Here is a 13,345-nt window from a genome sequence, read left to right as displayed (position 1 = left end):
GCTGGTGCTGTAGCACCACTGCCTGCATTCCATATGGGTACCAGTTAAGTGTCTCAGCTGCTGATCCAGCTCCCTGCTAATAATGCGCCTGGAAAAACAGCAGCAAATGACCCAAGTCTTTCAGCCTCTACACCCATGTGGGAGACCCAGATGAAACTCCTGGCTTCACCATGGCCCAGCCCAGGCCACTGCGATCATTTGTGAATGAACCAGGAATGGAACACCTCTCTCTCACTTTCTGTCTCTGCCTCTCTGTAACTCTAACTGTTGAGCTGTGATATCGGGACCGTTTCATAACCCCAGGCTAGAGTCAAAACAACTATGGCCTTGGGGCTTCCCGTGCTTCTTTTCCCACTGACCAAGGCTGAGAAAACACCAGGTGGAAGCTTATTGCTAGCACCCGAGTTGCCTGCTACATGACCAGGAGCTTGATTGGATGAAGGTGCGTGATCACCTTTATGGTTGGACAAGGAGCGCATGGACTGTGCGTGATCAGGCACCCGATTGGAGCACCGCCGCATGGACTGTAGCATGGACTAAGCTTGCTTACATGCTTCTGCAATGTTATACTATATAAGCTGTTTGTGATATGGTACGGGAGCTTCCCCTTTCTTTCGGAGCTCCCCTTGCTCAAGGGTTTCTTTTTCTATCCTGTTTAAATAAAGTCTACTGAAGACCGATCAGCTGGGAGCAGTGTCGTTCCTTTACGGGCAAGGGAGCAACACTAACTTTCAAATACACAAATAAATCTTTTTAAAAAAAATCATTTTTGCATATACAGCTTTAAAAAAAAGTCTGCTAGGGCCAGCACTATGGTGCTGGCATCCCATATGGGGGCTGGATTAGGTCCTAGCTGCTCCTATGCCGATTCAGCTCTCTGCTTATAGCCTGAGACAGGAGTGGAAGATGGTTCAAGTGCTTGGGCCCCTGTGCCCATGTGGGAAACCTGGGAGAAGCTTCTGGCTCCCGATCAGATCAGATCAGATCAGATCAGCTCTGGCCGCTGTGGTCATTTGAAAGACCTTTCTCTTTGTCTCTCCCTCTCACTGGCTGTATAACTCTACCTCTCAAATAAATAAATAAAATCTTAAAAAAAAAAGTTGAGGCCGGTGCTGTGGCTCACTTGCCTAATCCTCTGCCTGTGGTGCCAGCATCCATATAAAGCCAGGTTCTAGTTCCGGCTGGCCCTCTTCCAGTCCAGCTCTCTGCTGTGGCCTGGGAAGGCAGTAAAGGGTGGCCCAAGTTCTTGGGCCCCTGCACCTGCATGGGAGACTAGGAGGAAGCACCTGGCTCCTGGCTTCAGATCAGTGCAGTGCACCAGCCATAGCAGCCATTTGGGGAGCAAACCAACGGAAGGAAGACCTTTCTCTCTGTCTCTCTCTCTCTCACTGTCTATTAATTCTACCTGTCAAATAAATAAAATAAATTTAAAAAAAAAAGTTGAAGTTTGTTTATCTAATGAAACTGAGGATTTTTGTTTTTAATGGCTTTCCCAGGCCATTAGCATAGCGCTGGATGGGAAGTGGAACAGCCGGGACCTGAACCCATGCTTATATAGAATGCCAGCACCACAGGCAGAGAATTAACCTACTACGCTAGAGCGCTGAACCCCAATCTGACCCAGAAACAATCAGTCAGTTGCCTGTTCCACAAGCCTGAGTTTGATTTCAGGTTTTATTTATATTTTTCTTTTTTTTTTTTTTTAAGATTTTTTTATTTATTTGGAAGTCAGAGTTACACAGGAGAGGAAGAGAGAGAGAGAGAGAGATCTTCTATCCACTGGTTCACTCCCCAGTTGGCTACAAAGGCTGGAGCTGCACCAATCCAAAGCCAGGAGCCAGGAGCTTCTTCTAGGTCTCCCACGCGGGTGCAGGAGCCCAAGGACCTGGGCCATCTTCCACTACTTTCCCAGGCCATAGCAAAGAACTTGATCGGAAGTAGAGCAGCCAGGACTTGAACTGGCGCCCGTATGGGATGCGGGCACTGCAGGTGGCGGCTTTACCTGCTACACCACAGTGCCGGCCCCTATTTATATTTTTCTTACAGGGTGAATATATGCGTTAAGTCAGGTTGAAATACACATTCACGTGTGTTTATCAATCACACTGAAAACAGAACAATCTTAGTAAAAACTGAAGAACACCTGATAATAGTTAACCAACTCAATTATTGACTAAGGAGTTACGTTCCATACCCATGTAGAATGTCATCTATATATAAAAAGAGGAAACAATGGGGTATTTAACTACTTCCTTACAATTGCCCTAGGATCTACAACTCATCCTTTCTTAAGATATAATAGATGTTTTCCTGCTAACAGTTGGAGGTTTGCTGAGAGGTCAGATTACCTGGGAACTAGCTGTAAAGGGTCTTCAGAGCATGTACAAGCACCCTGGCTGACTTAGGCCTCTACAGTCACCATTTGAGTCCCCTGGGGCTAAAGCATTTGGACCTTCATCTATAGGAATGTCAATATCTAGAACACCTTTAAGGATTGCATAGAGTTCTTTAAAAAAAAAAAAAAAGAATAGAAAAGATCAGGCTTACTTACCTCCTGCCAGCGAACACTGAGTATCATACTGCCACCCTGATGTTTGGGTTGAGTCTGTTCCATTTGAAGTAGCAGAAGAAAGGGCAGACGTTGTTGCTTCTTTTGGTTCTGGTCGAGGTGGAGTTGGAGGTGGAGCAGAAGCTCCTACAGGAGCTGCAGGCTGAGGAGCTGTTATGGCATCAATCTCCTGTGGAATGAAGAATGATGAATGCATTACTTACTTACATCAAAACCAAAAAATGGAAGAAATGGCAATCACTAGAAATATAACACAACTCAACAAGCTCAAATCTCAGCTCCTCAAATCAATTATACAAGTTCTCACAAACCCCTCTCTTTTTTTCTCTGAGAATGAGAGGAGAGGAGCCAGTGTTATGGCATGGCAGTTAAAACCACCAACTGCATTGCAGGCATTCCCTATGGGCGCTGGTTTGCGTCCCAGCTGCTCCACTTCCAAACCTGTTCTCTGCTAATGGCCTGGAAAAAGCAGCAGAAGATGGCCCAAGTGCTTGCATCCCTGCTATCCACATGGGAGACCTGAAGAAGCTTCTGGCTTCAGCCTGGCCCAACCCTGGCCATTGTGGCCATCTACGGAGTGAACCAGGAGATGAAGATCTCTGTCTCTCCCTTTCTATATATAACTCTTTTTTTTTTTTTTTTTTTTGACAGGCAGAGTGGACAGTGAGAGAGAGAGAGACAGAGAGAAAGGTCTTCCTTTTGCCGTTGGTTCACCCTCCAATGGCCGCCGCGGCCGGCGCGCTGCGGCCGGCGCACCGCGCTGATCCGATGGCAGGAGCCAGGAGCCAGGTGCTTTTCCTGGTCTCCCATGGGGTGCAGGGCCCAAGCACCTGGGCCATCCTCCACTGCACTCCCTGGCCACAGCAGAGGGCTGGCCTGGAAGAGGGGCAACCGGGACAGAATCCGGCGCCCCGACCGGGACTAGAACCCGGTGTGCCGGCGCCGCAAGGCGGAGGATTAGCCTAGTGAGCCGCGGCGCCGGCCTCTATATATAACTCTTTCAAACTAAAAAAAAAAAAGAAAAGAAAAATCACACACTCATTTTCTCCTGAGGTTTCCTACACTCCAGTCTGAATGTGTGTACTCTCTTTCTTAAAAAGGGGGTTTGGGGGCACGGCAGCATTGTGGCTTAACAGGTTAAAGTACAGCTTGCAATGCCCACATCCCATATGGGCAATGGTTCAAGTCCTGGTTGCTCTGCTTTAGATCCTGCTCCCGCAGGCGTCGCAGCTCAATACGCTAATCCTCCGCCTTGCAGCGCCGGCACACCGGGTTCTAGTTACAGTCGGGGCGCCAGATTCTGTCCCGGTTGCCCCTCTTCCAGGCCAGCTCTTTGCTATGGCCCAGGAATGCAGTGGAGGATGGCCCAAGTGCTTGGGCCCTGCACCCCATGGGAGACCAGGAGAAGCACCTGGCTCCTGCCTTTGGATCAACGCGGTGCGCTGGCCGCAGCGCGCCAGCCGCGGCGGCCACTGGAGGGTGAACCAACGGCAAAGGAAGACCTTTCTCTCTGTCTCTCTCTCTCACTGTCCACTCTGCCTGTCCAAAAAAAAAAAAAAAAAAAAAGCCGCAGATCCTGCTCCCTGTTAGATGTGCCTGGGAAAGCGGCAAGCGGCAGAGGGTAGCCCAAGTGCTTGGGCCCCTGCACCCATGTGGGAGACCCAGATGAAGCTCCTGGCTTCAGTCTGGCCCAGCCCCAGCCAATGTGGACATTTGGGAACTGAACCAGCAGATGGAAAATATTTCACTCTGTCTCTGTAACTGTCTTTCAAATAGATAAAATCTTTAAGAAAACAAAAAACAAAAAATGATGACAGAAACTGTAAAGAATGGAAGAAGAGAGATGGACAGAAGAAGGAGAAAGGAGCCAAGTATGCTAACCACTAGAGAGCCAGGTCCCAAAGTGGCTTCAACAACTAAAAACCCACACAAAAGCATCACTAACCGCTAGAAAGTTAGCTAGTGTACTATCAATATCAGTCGACTGGTTTCCATTTGCTTCCTTGGAAGGTGCTGGTTTTTCAGAAACATCACTCTCATCATCATCACTGTCAGCATAAGCACCAAGTAAACAAAGACCACCTAGAAACAAAAAGAAAAAAAGTGTTCATAACAACAAAGCCACAATAACCTAGGAAGCATCTAAAAGAAAATGTAACATGGTTCTTTATTTCATTTTTTAAAAAAACGTTTTTTCTAAATGCAGAGAAAAGAAACAAGGAGTGATCTTCCATCTGCTGGTTCTCTCCCCAAATACCTGCAATACCCAGAGCCTGGCCAGGCAGAAGCCAGGACCCTGGAACTCAATCTGGACCTCCCACATGACTGGCAGGGACTCAAGTACTTGCGTTCTCACCTGTTGCTTCCCAGGGTGAGCATCAACAGGAAGCTAGAATCAGAGTAGAGCTTGAATCAGGCACTCCCACACTGGCATCCCAAGCAGTGTCTTAGTCACTATACTAAACAGTCATCTCAGTTCTTTAGCCAAAGAGTTTGCATATACTTTTACAGACTAGAATATAACCTCAAAATTAATAAATAAACCAAATTAATAAATTCACTAAATTACCAGAGGCATCAATCATATAATACATTTAAAACTAATAAAATCAATCTATAGGGGCCAGCATTCTGGGTATGAGGTCAAGTCAACATTTGCAATGCCAGCATCCCATAAGGGCATTGGTTTGAGTCCAGGCTGTTCCACTTCTGATCCAGCTCCCTGTTAATGCACCTGGGAAAACAGAAGATGTCCCAAGTGCCTGGGCCCCTGCACCTAAGTGAGAGATACAGATGAAGCTGCTGGTTACTGACTTCAATCTAGCCCAGTCCTGGCCATTGCAGCCATCTGGGGAGTAAACCAACAGATGGAAGATACCTCTCTCTCTCCAACTCCATCATAAAAATAAATAAATAAATCCTTAAAAAATGAAAAAAATAGGTCAGCGCCGTGGCTCACTTGGCTAATCCTCCGCCTGCAGCGCTGGCACCCCAAGTTCTAGTCCCAGTTGGGGCGCCGGGTACTAGTCCCGGTTGCTCCTCTTCCAGTCCAGCTCTGTTGTGGCCTGGGAGGGCAGCAAAGGATGGCCCAAGTGCTTGGGTCCCTGTACCTGCATGGGAGACCAGGAGGAAGCACCTGGCTCCTAGCTTCGGATTGGCGCAGCGCAGGCCGTAGCGGCCATTAGGAGTGAACCAATGGAAGGAAGACCTTTCTCTCTGTCTCTCTCTCACTGTCTATAACTCTCTGTCTCTCTCTCTAACTCTGCCTGTCCAAAAAAAAAAAAAAAAAAAAAAAATCTGTAAGCTGATATCCTCCCAAAAATTACATGTTCAACCATTCAACCTCTCTCAAAACAACATTTAGAAGTTAAGGATTAAAGTAAGTGTCCATCTCAGGGGTTCCACTCCTAATTCCAGTTTCCTATTAATGTGCACTCTGGGAAGCAGTAGGTGATGTCTCTAACAGTTGGGTCCCAACTACCCACGTGGAAGACTGGAATTGGATTCCTAGCTCTTGGCTTTTGCCTGGCCCAAACCTGACTACTGTGGGCATTTGGGAGATCTGTCTCTTTCAATTAATACATAAAATAGTAGAACAAGTACAAATTATTACATTTGATATTTGTGAATAATTAACATACTTAATATCATTAGAGACACTATATTTCTTAAATTTCTTAAATACAATCTGGTAACAAATACCACAAGGTATAAAATTCAACTTTCTTTTAAGTAGACAATCTCATTTTTTAGACTAAAACCCTAGGAAATAACTAGATTTTTTTGTACAAAAATCCTGTAAGGGGGCCAGTATGTTGGCGTAACAGGTAAAGCTGCTGTCCGCAGTACTGGTATCCCATATGGGCGCAGGTTTGAGTTTCGGCTGCTCTACTTCCAATCCAGCTCTCTGCTATGGCCTGAGAAAGCAGTAGAGGACGGCCCAAGTCCTTGGGTCCCTGTCTCCACATGGGAGACTGGGTAGAAGCTCCAGGCTCCTGGCTTTGGATCTGCCCAGCTCCCAGCCATCTAGGGTGTGAACCATCAAACGAAAGACCTTTATCTCTCTGCAACTATGCCTTTCAAGTAAGTAAATAAATCTTTTTAAAAATTCTGTAAGCTTGTTTTGCAAAATGAAAGCTGCAAACAACTCAAATGCTCTCAAACAGGGGTTAAGCTGCCACATGCGATGCCAGCATCCCATGTGGGAGCCAATTTGAATCTCAGATGCTCCACTTCCAACCTGGCTCCCTGCTAATGTGCCTGGGAAAGCAGTGAAAAGATGGTCCAAGGATTTGGGCCCTACTACCCATGTGGAACATCCCAGAAGAAGCTCCAGGTGGGGCCAGCGCTGTGGCACAGTGGCTAAGGTTGCACCTGTGGTGCTAGTATCCCATATGGGTGCCAGTTTGTATCACAGCTGCTCCTCTTCCAATCCAGCTCTCTGCTAACGGCCTGGGAAAGCAGTGGAGGATGGCACAAAAGCTTGGGCGCCTGCACCCGCATAGAAGACCAAGAGGAAGTTCCTGGTTTCTGGCTTCAGATCGGCTCAGCTACAGCCATTGCAGCCATTTGGAGAGTGAACCAGCAGATGGAAGACCTTTCTCTCTGTCTTTCTGTCTTTCCCTCTGTCTGTGGCTCTACCTCTCAAATAAATAAATCTTTTTTTTTTTTTTAATTTTTTTTTATTTGACAGGCAGAGAGAGAGAGACAGAGAGAAAGGTCTTCCTTCCGCTGGTTCACCCCACAAATGGCCAGGAGCCAGGTGCCTCCTCCTGGTCTCCCATGTGGGTGCAGGGGCCCAAGCACTTGGGCCATCCTCCACTGCACTCCCGGGCCACAGCAGAGAGCTGGACTGGAAGAGAAGCAACCGGAACTAGAACCCGGCACCCATATGGGATGCCAGGGCTGCAGGTGGAGGATTAACCAAGTGAGCCATGGCGCCGGCCCCAAATAAATAAATCTTAAAAAACAAATAGTAACTATGCCTTCAAGTTCTAGTAACTATTATTTCCTCATAACATCATTTGAACAGTTGGGTCACAGAAACCATAGACAATTAATAGACCAGCTGCAGGAGCAGGCACTGTAGCCCAGCAGGTTAAGCTGCCACTTGCCTGCATCCCAGGAGTGTCTGGGATGAGTTCCACCTCAATTCCAGCTAATTCGCCTAGAAGGTAGTAGATGATGGGCCAAGTTCTTAGGTTCCTGCCACAGAGGTGGGAAACTCGGACAGAGTTCCTGACTCTTGGCTTCAGTCAGCCCTGGCTGTTGTGAGCATTTGAGAAGTGAATCAGTGGATGAAAGTTATCTCTGTCACTCTGCCTTTCAAACAAGCATCCAAATTAATTTGTAACAACTGAACAGCTACATTCCCTCTCCCCAAAAAATCATATTGATATGTAATTTCAGGGAATTCACAGACCCCTGATACTCATCCATGGAGTCACGACTTTTTAAATATTTATATGTTTGAAAGGCAGGGTTGCAGAGAGAGGGAGACAAGAGAGTGTACTCTTCCATCTGCTGGTTCACTCTCCAAAGGGCTGGAGAGAAGCCAGGAGCCTGAAACTCCATCCAGGACATCCCACTCCCACTCCCACGCGGGCCATCTTCCACTGTTTTTCCAGGGGCATCGGTGAGGAGTTAGATCAGAAGCAGAGCAGACAGGACTCCAATGGGTGCTCATAGTGGATGCCGGCGCCACAGGCAGCTCAATCTGCTGTGCCAGAGAGCAGGCTCCAAGTGTGCCTTTTTGGAAGATATTAAAATACTGTGACTATCATAGTCTATTGATTTAATAGAGCTTATTCTGAATATTCCCTCAAGTAGGCTCACATGCATATATCACAGTATTTTTTCAGCTTATAACTACCAGACTCATTTGCTTTACTGTATGAATATTACAAAAGCATCCTGATCCCTGAAAAACCCCATTTTTCTGGAAAATTTCGGTGTTTCTAGTGACTAGTCAAATCCTTTAACTAGAATCAAACTAATTTTTAAAAGAGATTTATTTATTTGAAAATCAGAGTTTAGAGAGAGGAGACACAGACAGAGTGAGAGAGATCTCCCATCCACTAGTTCACTTCCCAGATGGCCACAATGGCTGGGGCTGGGCCAGATGGAAGCCAAGACCCCGGAACTCCATCCTGGTCTCCCACATCAGTGGCAGCGGTCTAAGTACTTGGGCCACCTTCTGATGCTTTTTGCAGACCATTAGCAGGGAGCTGGATCAGAAGTGGAACAGCTGGCACTAAACACAGTACCCATATAGGATACTGGCAGCTTTACCCACTACGCCACAATGCAAGCCCCAAAGCTAATTTCTTAATATGGACTCTGATAGTACATAAAGCCACACAAACAATGAAAACTTGTTTCTCTGTCGAATTTTCACAATCTTTTTCCTCTGCATTATACCAACTGCATTACAATGTGGGTAAGAAGCGAGCAGCACTAGTAAGGCTGCTGTAGCGCAGGATGAAGGCAGACAGACACTTCTGTTCAGAGTCCATACAGTCAAGGTAACTTCTCCTAGGAACATCCACATTTCACGCATCTCACGTGAGTCTCAGAACATTCAAATAAAATTTTGCAAATACAAAATGTTATCACCTGGTTCTAAAATTTCTCTCACTACCAAGTTTTAGCTTTTCTAACCCATACTTGGATATTTTTTAGGTGGCAAATGGTGGGGAGGGAGGAATAAACATCTATTATTTTACAGTCAAATAGTACTGAAAGTATTCCAAACTAAACAATTACTGTTAGCTACAGAATATTTAATATCAAAATATTTTAATCTTTCAAAATAGAAAATATAAAAAAACACATCTGGCACTTAGAATCTCAAATTTTTACATACATTATTCATTTTAACGACTTTAAAAAATGCAGGGATATATTTTACAGATGATTGAAGTTCAGGCCAATTAATGATTGTCCTAACGTCTTAAGAGTGAATCTAGGGGCTGGCACTGTGGCATAGTGGGTAAAGCTGCCGCCTGCAGTGCCAGCATCCCATATGGCTGCCAGTCCGAGTCCCAGCTGCTCCACTTCCAATCCAGCTCTCTGCTATGGCCTGAGAAAGCAGTAGAGGATGGTCCAAGTTCTTGGGCCCCTGCACCTGCATGGGAGACCCAGAAGAAACTCCTGTATCCTGGCTTTGGTTCAGCACAGCTCATGCTGCTGTGGCCATCTGAGGAGTGAACCAGAGGATAAAAGATCTCTCTCTCTCTCTCTGCCTCTAATTCTGCCTTTCAAATAAATAAATAAACCTTAAAAAAAAAAAAGTAAATATAAAGTGGTAATTTGAACCTAGGTTTTTCTACAAAACCACAGTTGCAAAAACTCCTTTGCACATACAAATATTTAATAAGAGCAATTTTCAGCTCCACAAACATTTGCTAGGTACCAATCAAGACACGGATGTTACAAAAAAGTAACAGAGCACCAAGCTAATGGAAAGGCCAAAATACTAGTTACAAAATAGCATTAGAAGGAAAAGTACTGCATTTTGGACAGAGAAAAAGAAACAATTGTCTCACTGGTTAGTGCATTATCAACAGCTTCTCATAAAGATTTTAAATTCCACTTAACCGGCAAAACAAAACACTGGGCATTCAACAAAACATTCTATGTACAAACCCAATTTACAGAAGAAAAAAAAAATATCTCTACCTGTTGCTTTAACGGCTGTGGGTCTGGTGGTCATGACTGGTTTTGGAGGATTCTGAACCACCTTGGGAACCTCCACCACCACTTCCTGTTCATCTGGATTTAAAAACGCACAAAAGAAACCTGCAGTCAGACTGTGGACCAGAGAAAACTGGAAGTGACGAATCCTTCTCCGACCTGATCTCTCGGGTCTACATCTCCACCAATGTCAAGACAGGATGTTTTCACTGCCTCAAATATTTGAGAGAGGAAAAAGCAAGCAACACGAGCGATCTGAACAGCGTATAGAAGAATAACATCTGCAATACTGCAAAATCAACACACACAATAAACCCGCAGGCTGTCACCGGGTCTTTAAGACAAGCACTGCTATGGCCTATTTTTCTGCAGGAGCCACCCAGCGTCATCTTAGACCTGGCCTTGTCCCTTTAGTCCCTGGACCACGCCAAGGGGACCCCACAAGCTCCACTTCTCCAGGGCCTTTTTTTTTTTTTTTTTTTTTTTTTAAGGGAAACGTGTGCAATTTGAGGCTACCTATGCTTTGGCTGATCAGTAAGAACGATGTATTCTCTTCTAGTTCAACAGAAGAGAAGCAGCAGCCGACGACGTGCGGGAAAGCCTCGGGCACGTGGAAACTCACACGCACCCCGCACGTTCTCAAAGCCCACCCGGGACTCTGAGGGGGCCACGGGAGCCCCGGGCCTGGTCGGATTTCAAAGGTTCCCGGCGGCAAGCCCTGCATCCGAGATGGCGCCTCGAGACGGCCCAGGCCGAGAACGCACGGCTCCGGCCGGCCTCTTCCGCCGCCCTCCGGCCCACGGCCGCCCTCCTCGCGGGCCTCGGAAGCGGATCCCGCCCGCCCGCCCGGGGTTCTCTCCCTCGCGGGCTCGGCCGATCGCCCCGAGAGGCCTAGGCCGCAAGCTCCAAGCTCGAGTTTCGGGCGCCCCGAGGAGAAGCAGGGGCCCCTCGCGCACCTCTACCTTCAGACGGGGAGTCCTCGGGGGCCGCCGTGGCGGCAGTGACCGCGGGGGTCGGCGTGGTCGCCGCAGGCGCCGCCGCCGGGGCCGGCTGGCTAGGGGCCGCGGCGGCCGACTCCGCCTCAGTGTCGGGCTCCGGCTCCGGATCCCGGCCCGGCGTGCTGCTCCGAGGGCCTGGCGGAGAGAGCTGCAAGATAGGCCTGCGGCCGGGTACCGCCCGGGACTTCTTCCCCATCGCGAGCCGGAACGCGAGCAGTGAGCGTCGGCAGTCGAGAGGGGCGGGCGCTCGGCGCGGCGCTGCGTAATCAATATTCATGCACCGCGACACCGCCTCCTGGCGGGATCCGCTTTTAACCGGCGGAGCGCGCGCTCGCGCGTGCGCCTGACTGCCTCTGACGCTTGTGGTTCTTTCCAGCTCTCCTGAGAAGGGCGGGCTTTACCCACAGCGCTAAGGCGATTGGCTGTTTTGACCCAGTGTCGGAGCAGGTAGCCAATGGAAAAGGGAAAAGGGTGAGCGCCACGCCAATGGCGCCGAAGGGCTTAAATGTAGCTTGATTTCGCGGCTTAGGTTGAGCCCCACCCGTGTGTGCTTTTTTTTTTTTTTTTGTCCCTTGTCCTCCATCTTGTGGCTTTTCTCGGCGCCCTTATTTGTCCTGCTTCCTGGGCGCTTCCTCGAGGCTCAGCTGATTATTGTGGCTTATTTTGGGTTTCTAGCATCAGCTGTTAAATAAGATAGTAGGTCTTTCACGCTTTTATAAATGAGCAAAAACATGTGTTGTTTATTAGCTGGGAAAAATCAGTGGACATTATATCTACAGGAAAAGGCCTGCTTTGTTGGGAAGGGCCCGGGGAAGCTTACCAGTCTGGTACCTCCAACCTGCTTAATCTTCCCTTAGATTTGCTCCTCACCCCCTCCAGCCAGGGAAACCAGAGGTTGGGGCTGGGGACATGGAGCTCCTAAATTCTGATGATGAGGCTTATTTGTCAACCAAGGTGACCTCCCTATCCGGGTCCTCACTCGCAGTGGTCTTCTTTCCACCTCTGAGGGGTTTAACTTGGCGTTATCTGAGGAGAGGGTCGGGGCCACCCCTGTTGCAGCTGCCTAGATTCTCCTCGGGACCCACCCGCAGCACCCTCCCTTCTACAGCTGTCCCAGATGTGGTGCAGAGCGTGACCCGTTCATTAACCCCCTAAAGAGTTGTTCTGGGTGTGTGTGTGTTTTAATGTATTCAAGCAGAAATCTGGGGAACATGTGGGAATGGATGTTAACAGCTGGGGATAATGATGGCGCATAGAATTGGAACAGGTAGAATCTGACACTGACTACCTGATCAAAGATTATGCTGCAGCTCAAGGAGTTAGGAAGGAGGCTTAACAGATTGTGTTGTGCTGTGTGTTGTTGCATTGTGATTCTTGTGAGCCCAAGTAAATTGGCATTTCAATTATGGTTAAAAGGGACCTGCTTTGTCAGCACTGACTCCATTTTGAGTTTTTTCTTGTGACAAGCTGTAACTGAGCCAAGTAGCCGGCTGCTAGCAAGGAGGCCCATTACTTCACAATGGCTGAGTCAGCCACCTTGGCAACTGTGTGCGGATCTGCACGTCGGATAGTTTGGGACCCAGACTTCTCTGTGGTTGACATCTGGAGGCTACATAAAATATATTACGGCAATAAATGCTAGTGCCTTGCAACTGTCTTTTGAGACACCTCTTGCCATGATTTCGCTCTCTGCAAGAATTCACTCCAAAACTCATTTGTTGCCCAGGTTCTCCTGGGGGTGGACAGGCCCTCCACTTCATTGCTGTTAGCTTGAGTGCACGGAGCAGCCTTGAGCATCATCTTGAAGTGGTGCTTTTTCCTGGGCTGTTAAAAAAGTTTCCTATGTGGATGCCCGCTGCTTGGTTTGTTACTTGCATTAAGTGTTCATTCAAGCAGTTTTGCTGTTTTTTTGCCTATCTTTTCATATATTCTTTTTTCTTATTCTACCCTTTTGTGCATCACAATAAACTGATTTGGGAATCATCTTTTTATAAAATATTTACTTATTAATTTGAAATGTAGAGTAACAGAGAGGAAGAGGCAGGGAGAGAAAGAGATCTTCCATCGGCTGGTTCATTCTCCC

At 47.6% G+C, this 13,345-nt stretch overlaps 1 protein-coding gene across 16 annotated transcripts in view; it reads right to left on the bottom strand.

Moving 5' to 3' along the window:
* The window catches only part of FNBP4 (formin binding protein 4), a 46,968-nt gene extending 35,398 nt beyond the window's left edge, over positions 1-11,570 (bottom strand). For 5 of the 16 annotated variants that reach the window (XR_016229453.1, XR_016229458.1, XR_016229461.1 and 2 more), the window contains exons 1-4: positions 11,221-11,570; positions 10,250-10,342; positions 4,515-4,651; positions 2,552-2,738 (exon numbers count right to left, since the gene is read on the bottom strand). Coding sequence is in view for 5 of the 16 variants with exons in the window: in XM_089326501.1 (XP_089182627.1) it covers positions 2,552-2,738; positions 4,515-4,651; positions 10,250-10,342; positions 11,221-11,539 (736 nt within the window). In the remaining 11 variants the exon portion in view is untranslated. Of the gene's footprint in view, positions 1-2,551; positions 2,739-4,514; positions 4,652-10,249; positions 10,343-11,220 lie in introns of those variants that run through there. The other 11 variants (XR_016229443.1, XR_016229450.1, XR_016229451.1 and 8 more) reach the window with 8 other exon arrangements.
* Between the last annotated feature and the right edge of the window lie 1,775 nt (positions 11,571-13,345).

Source organism: Oryctolagus cuniculus, chromosome 1, assembly GCF_051225735.1.
Source record: "Oryctolagus cuniculus isolate XC-2025 breed Fujian yellow rabbit chromosome 1, ASM5122573v1, whole genome shotgun sequence".
In the NCBI taxonomy this organism is placed as follows: domain Eukaryota; kingdom Metazoa; phylum Chordata; class Mammalia; order Lagomorpha; family Leporidae; genus Oryctolagus; species Oryctolagus cuniculus.
This window is presented reverse-complemented; position numbering and strand designations above follow the sequence as displayed.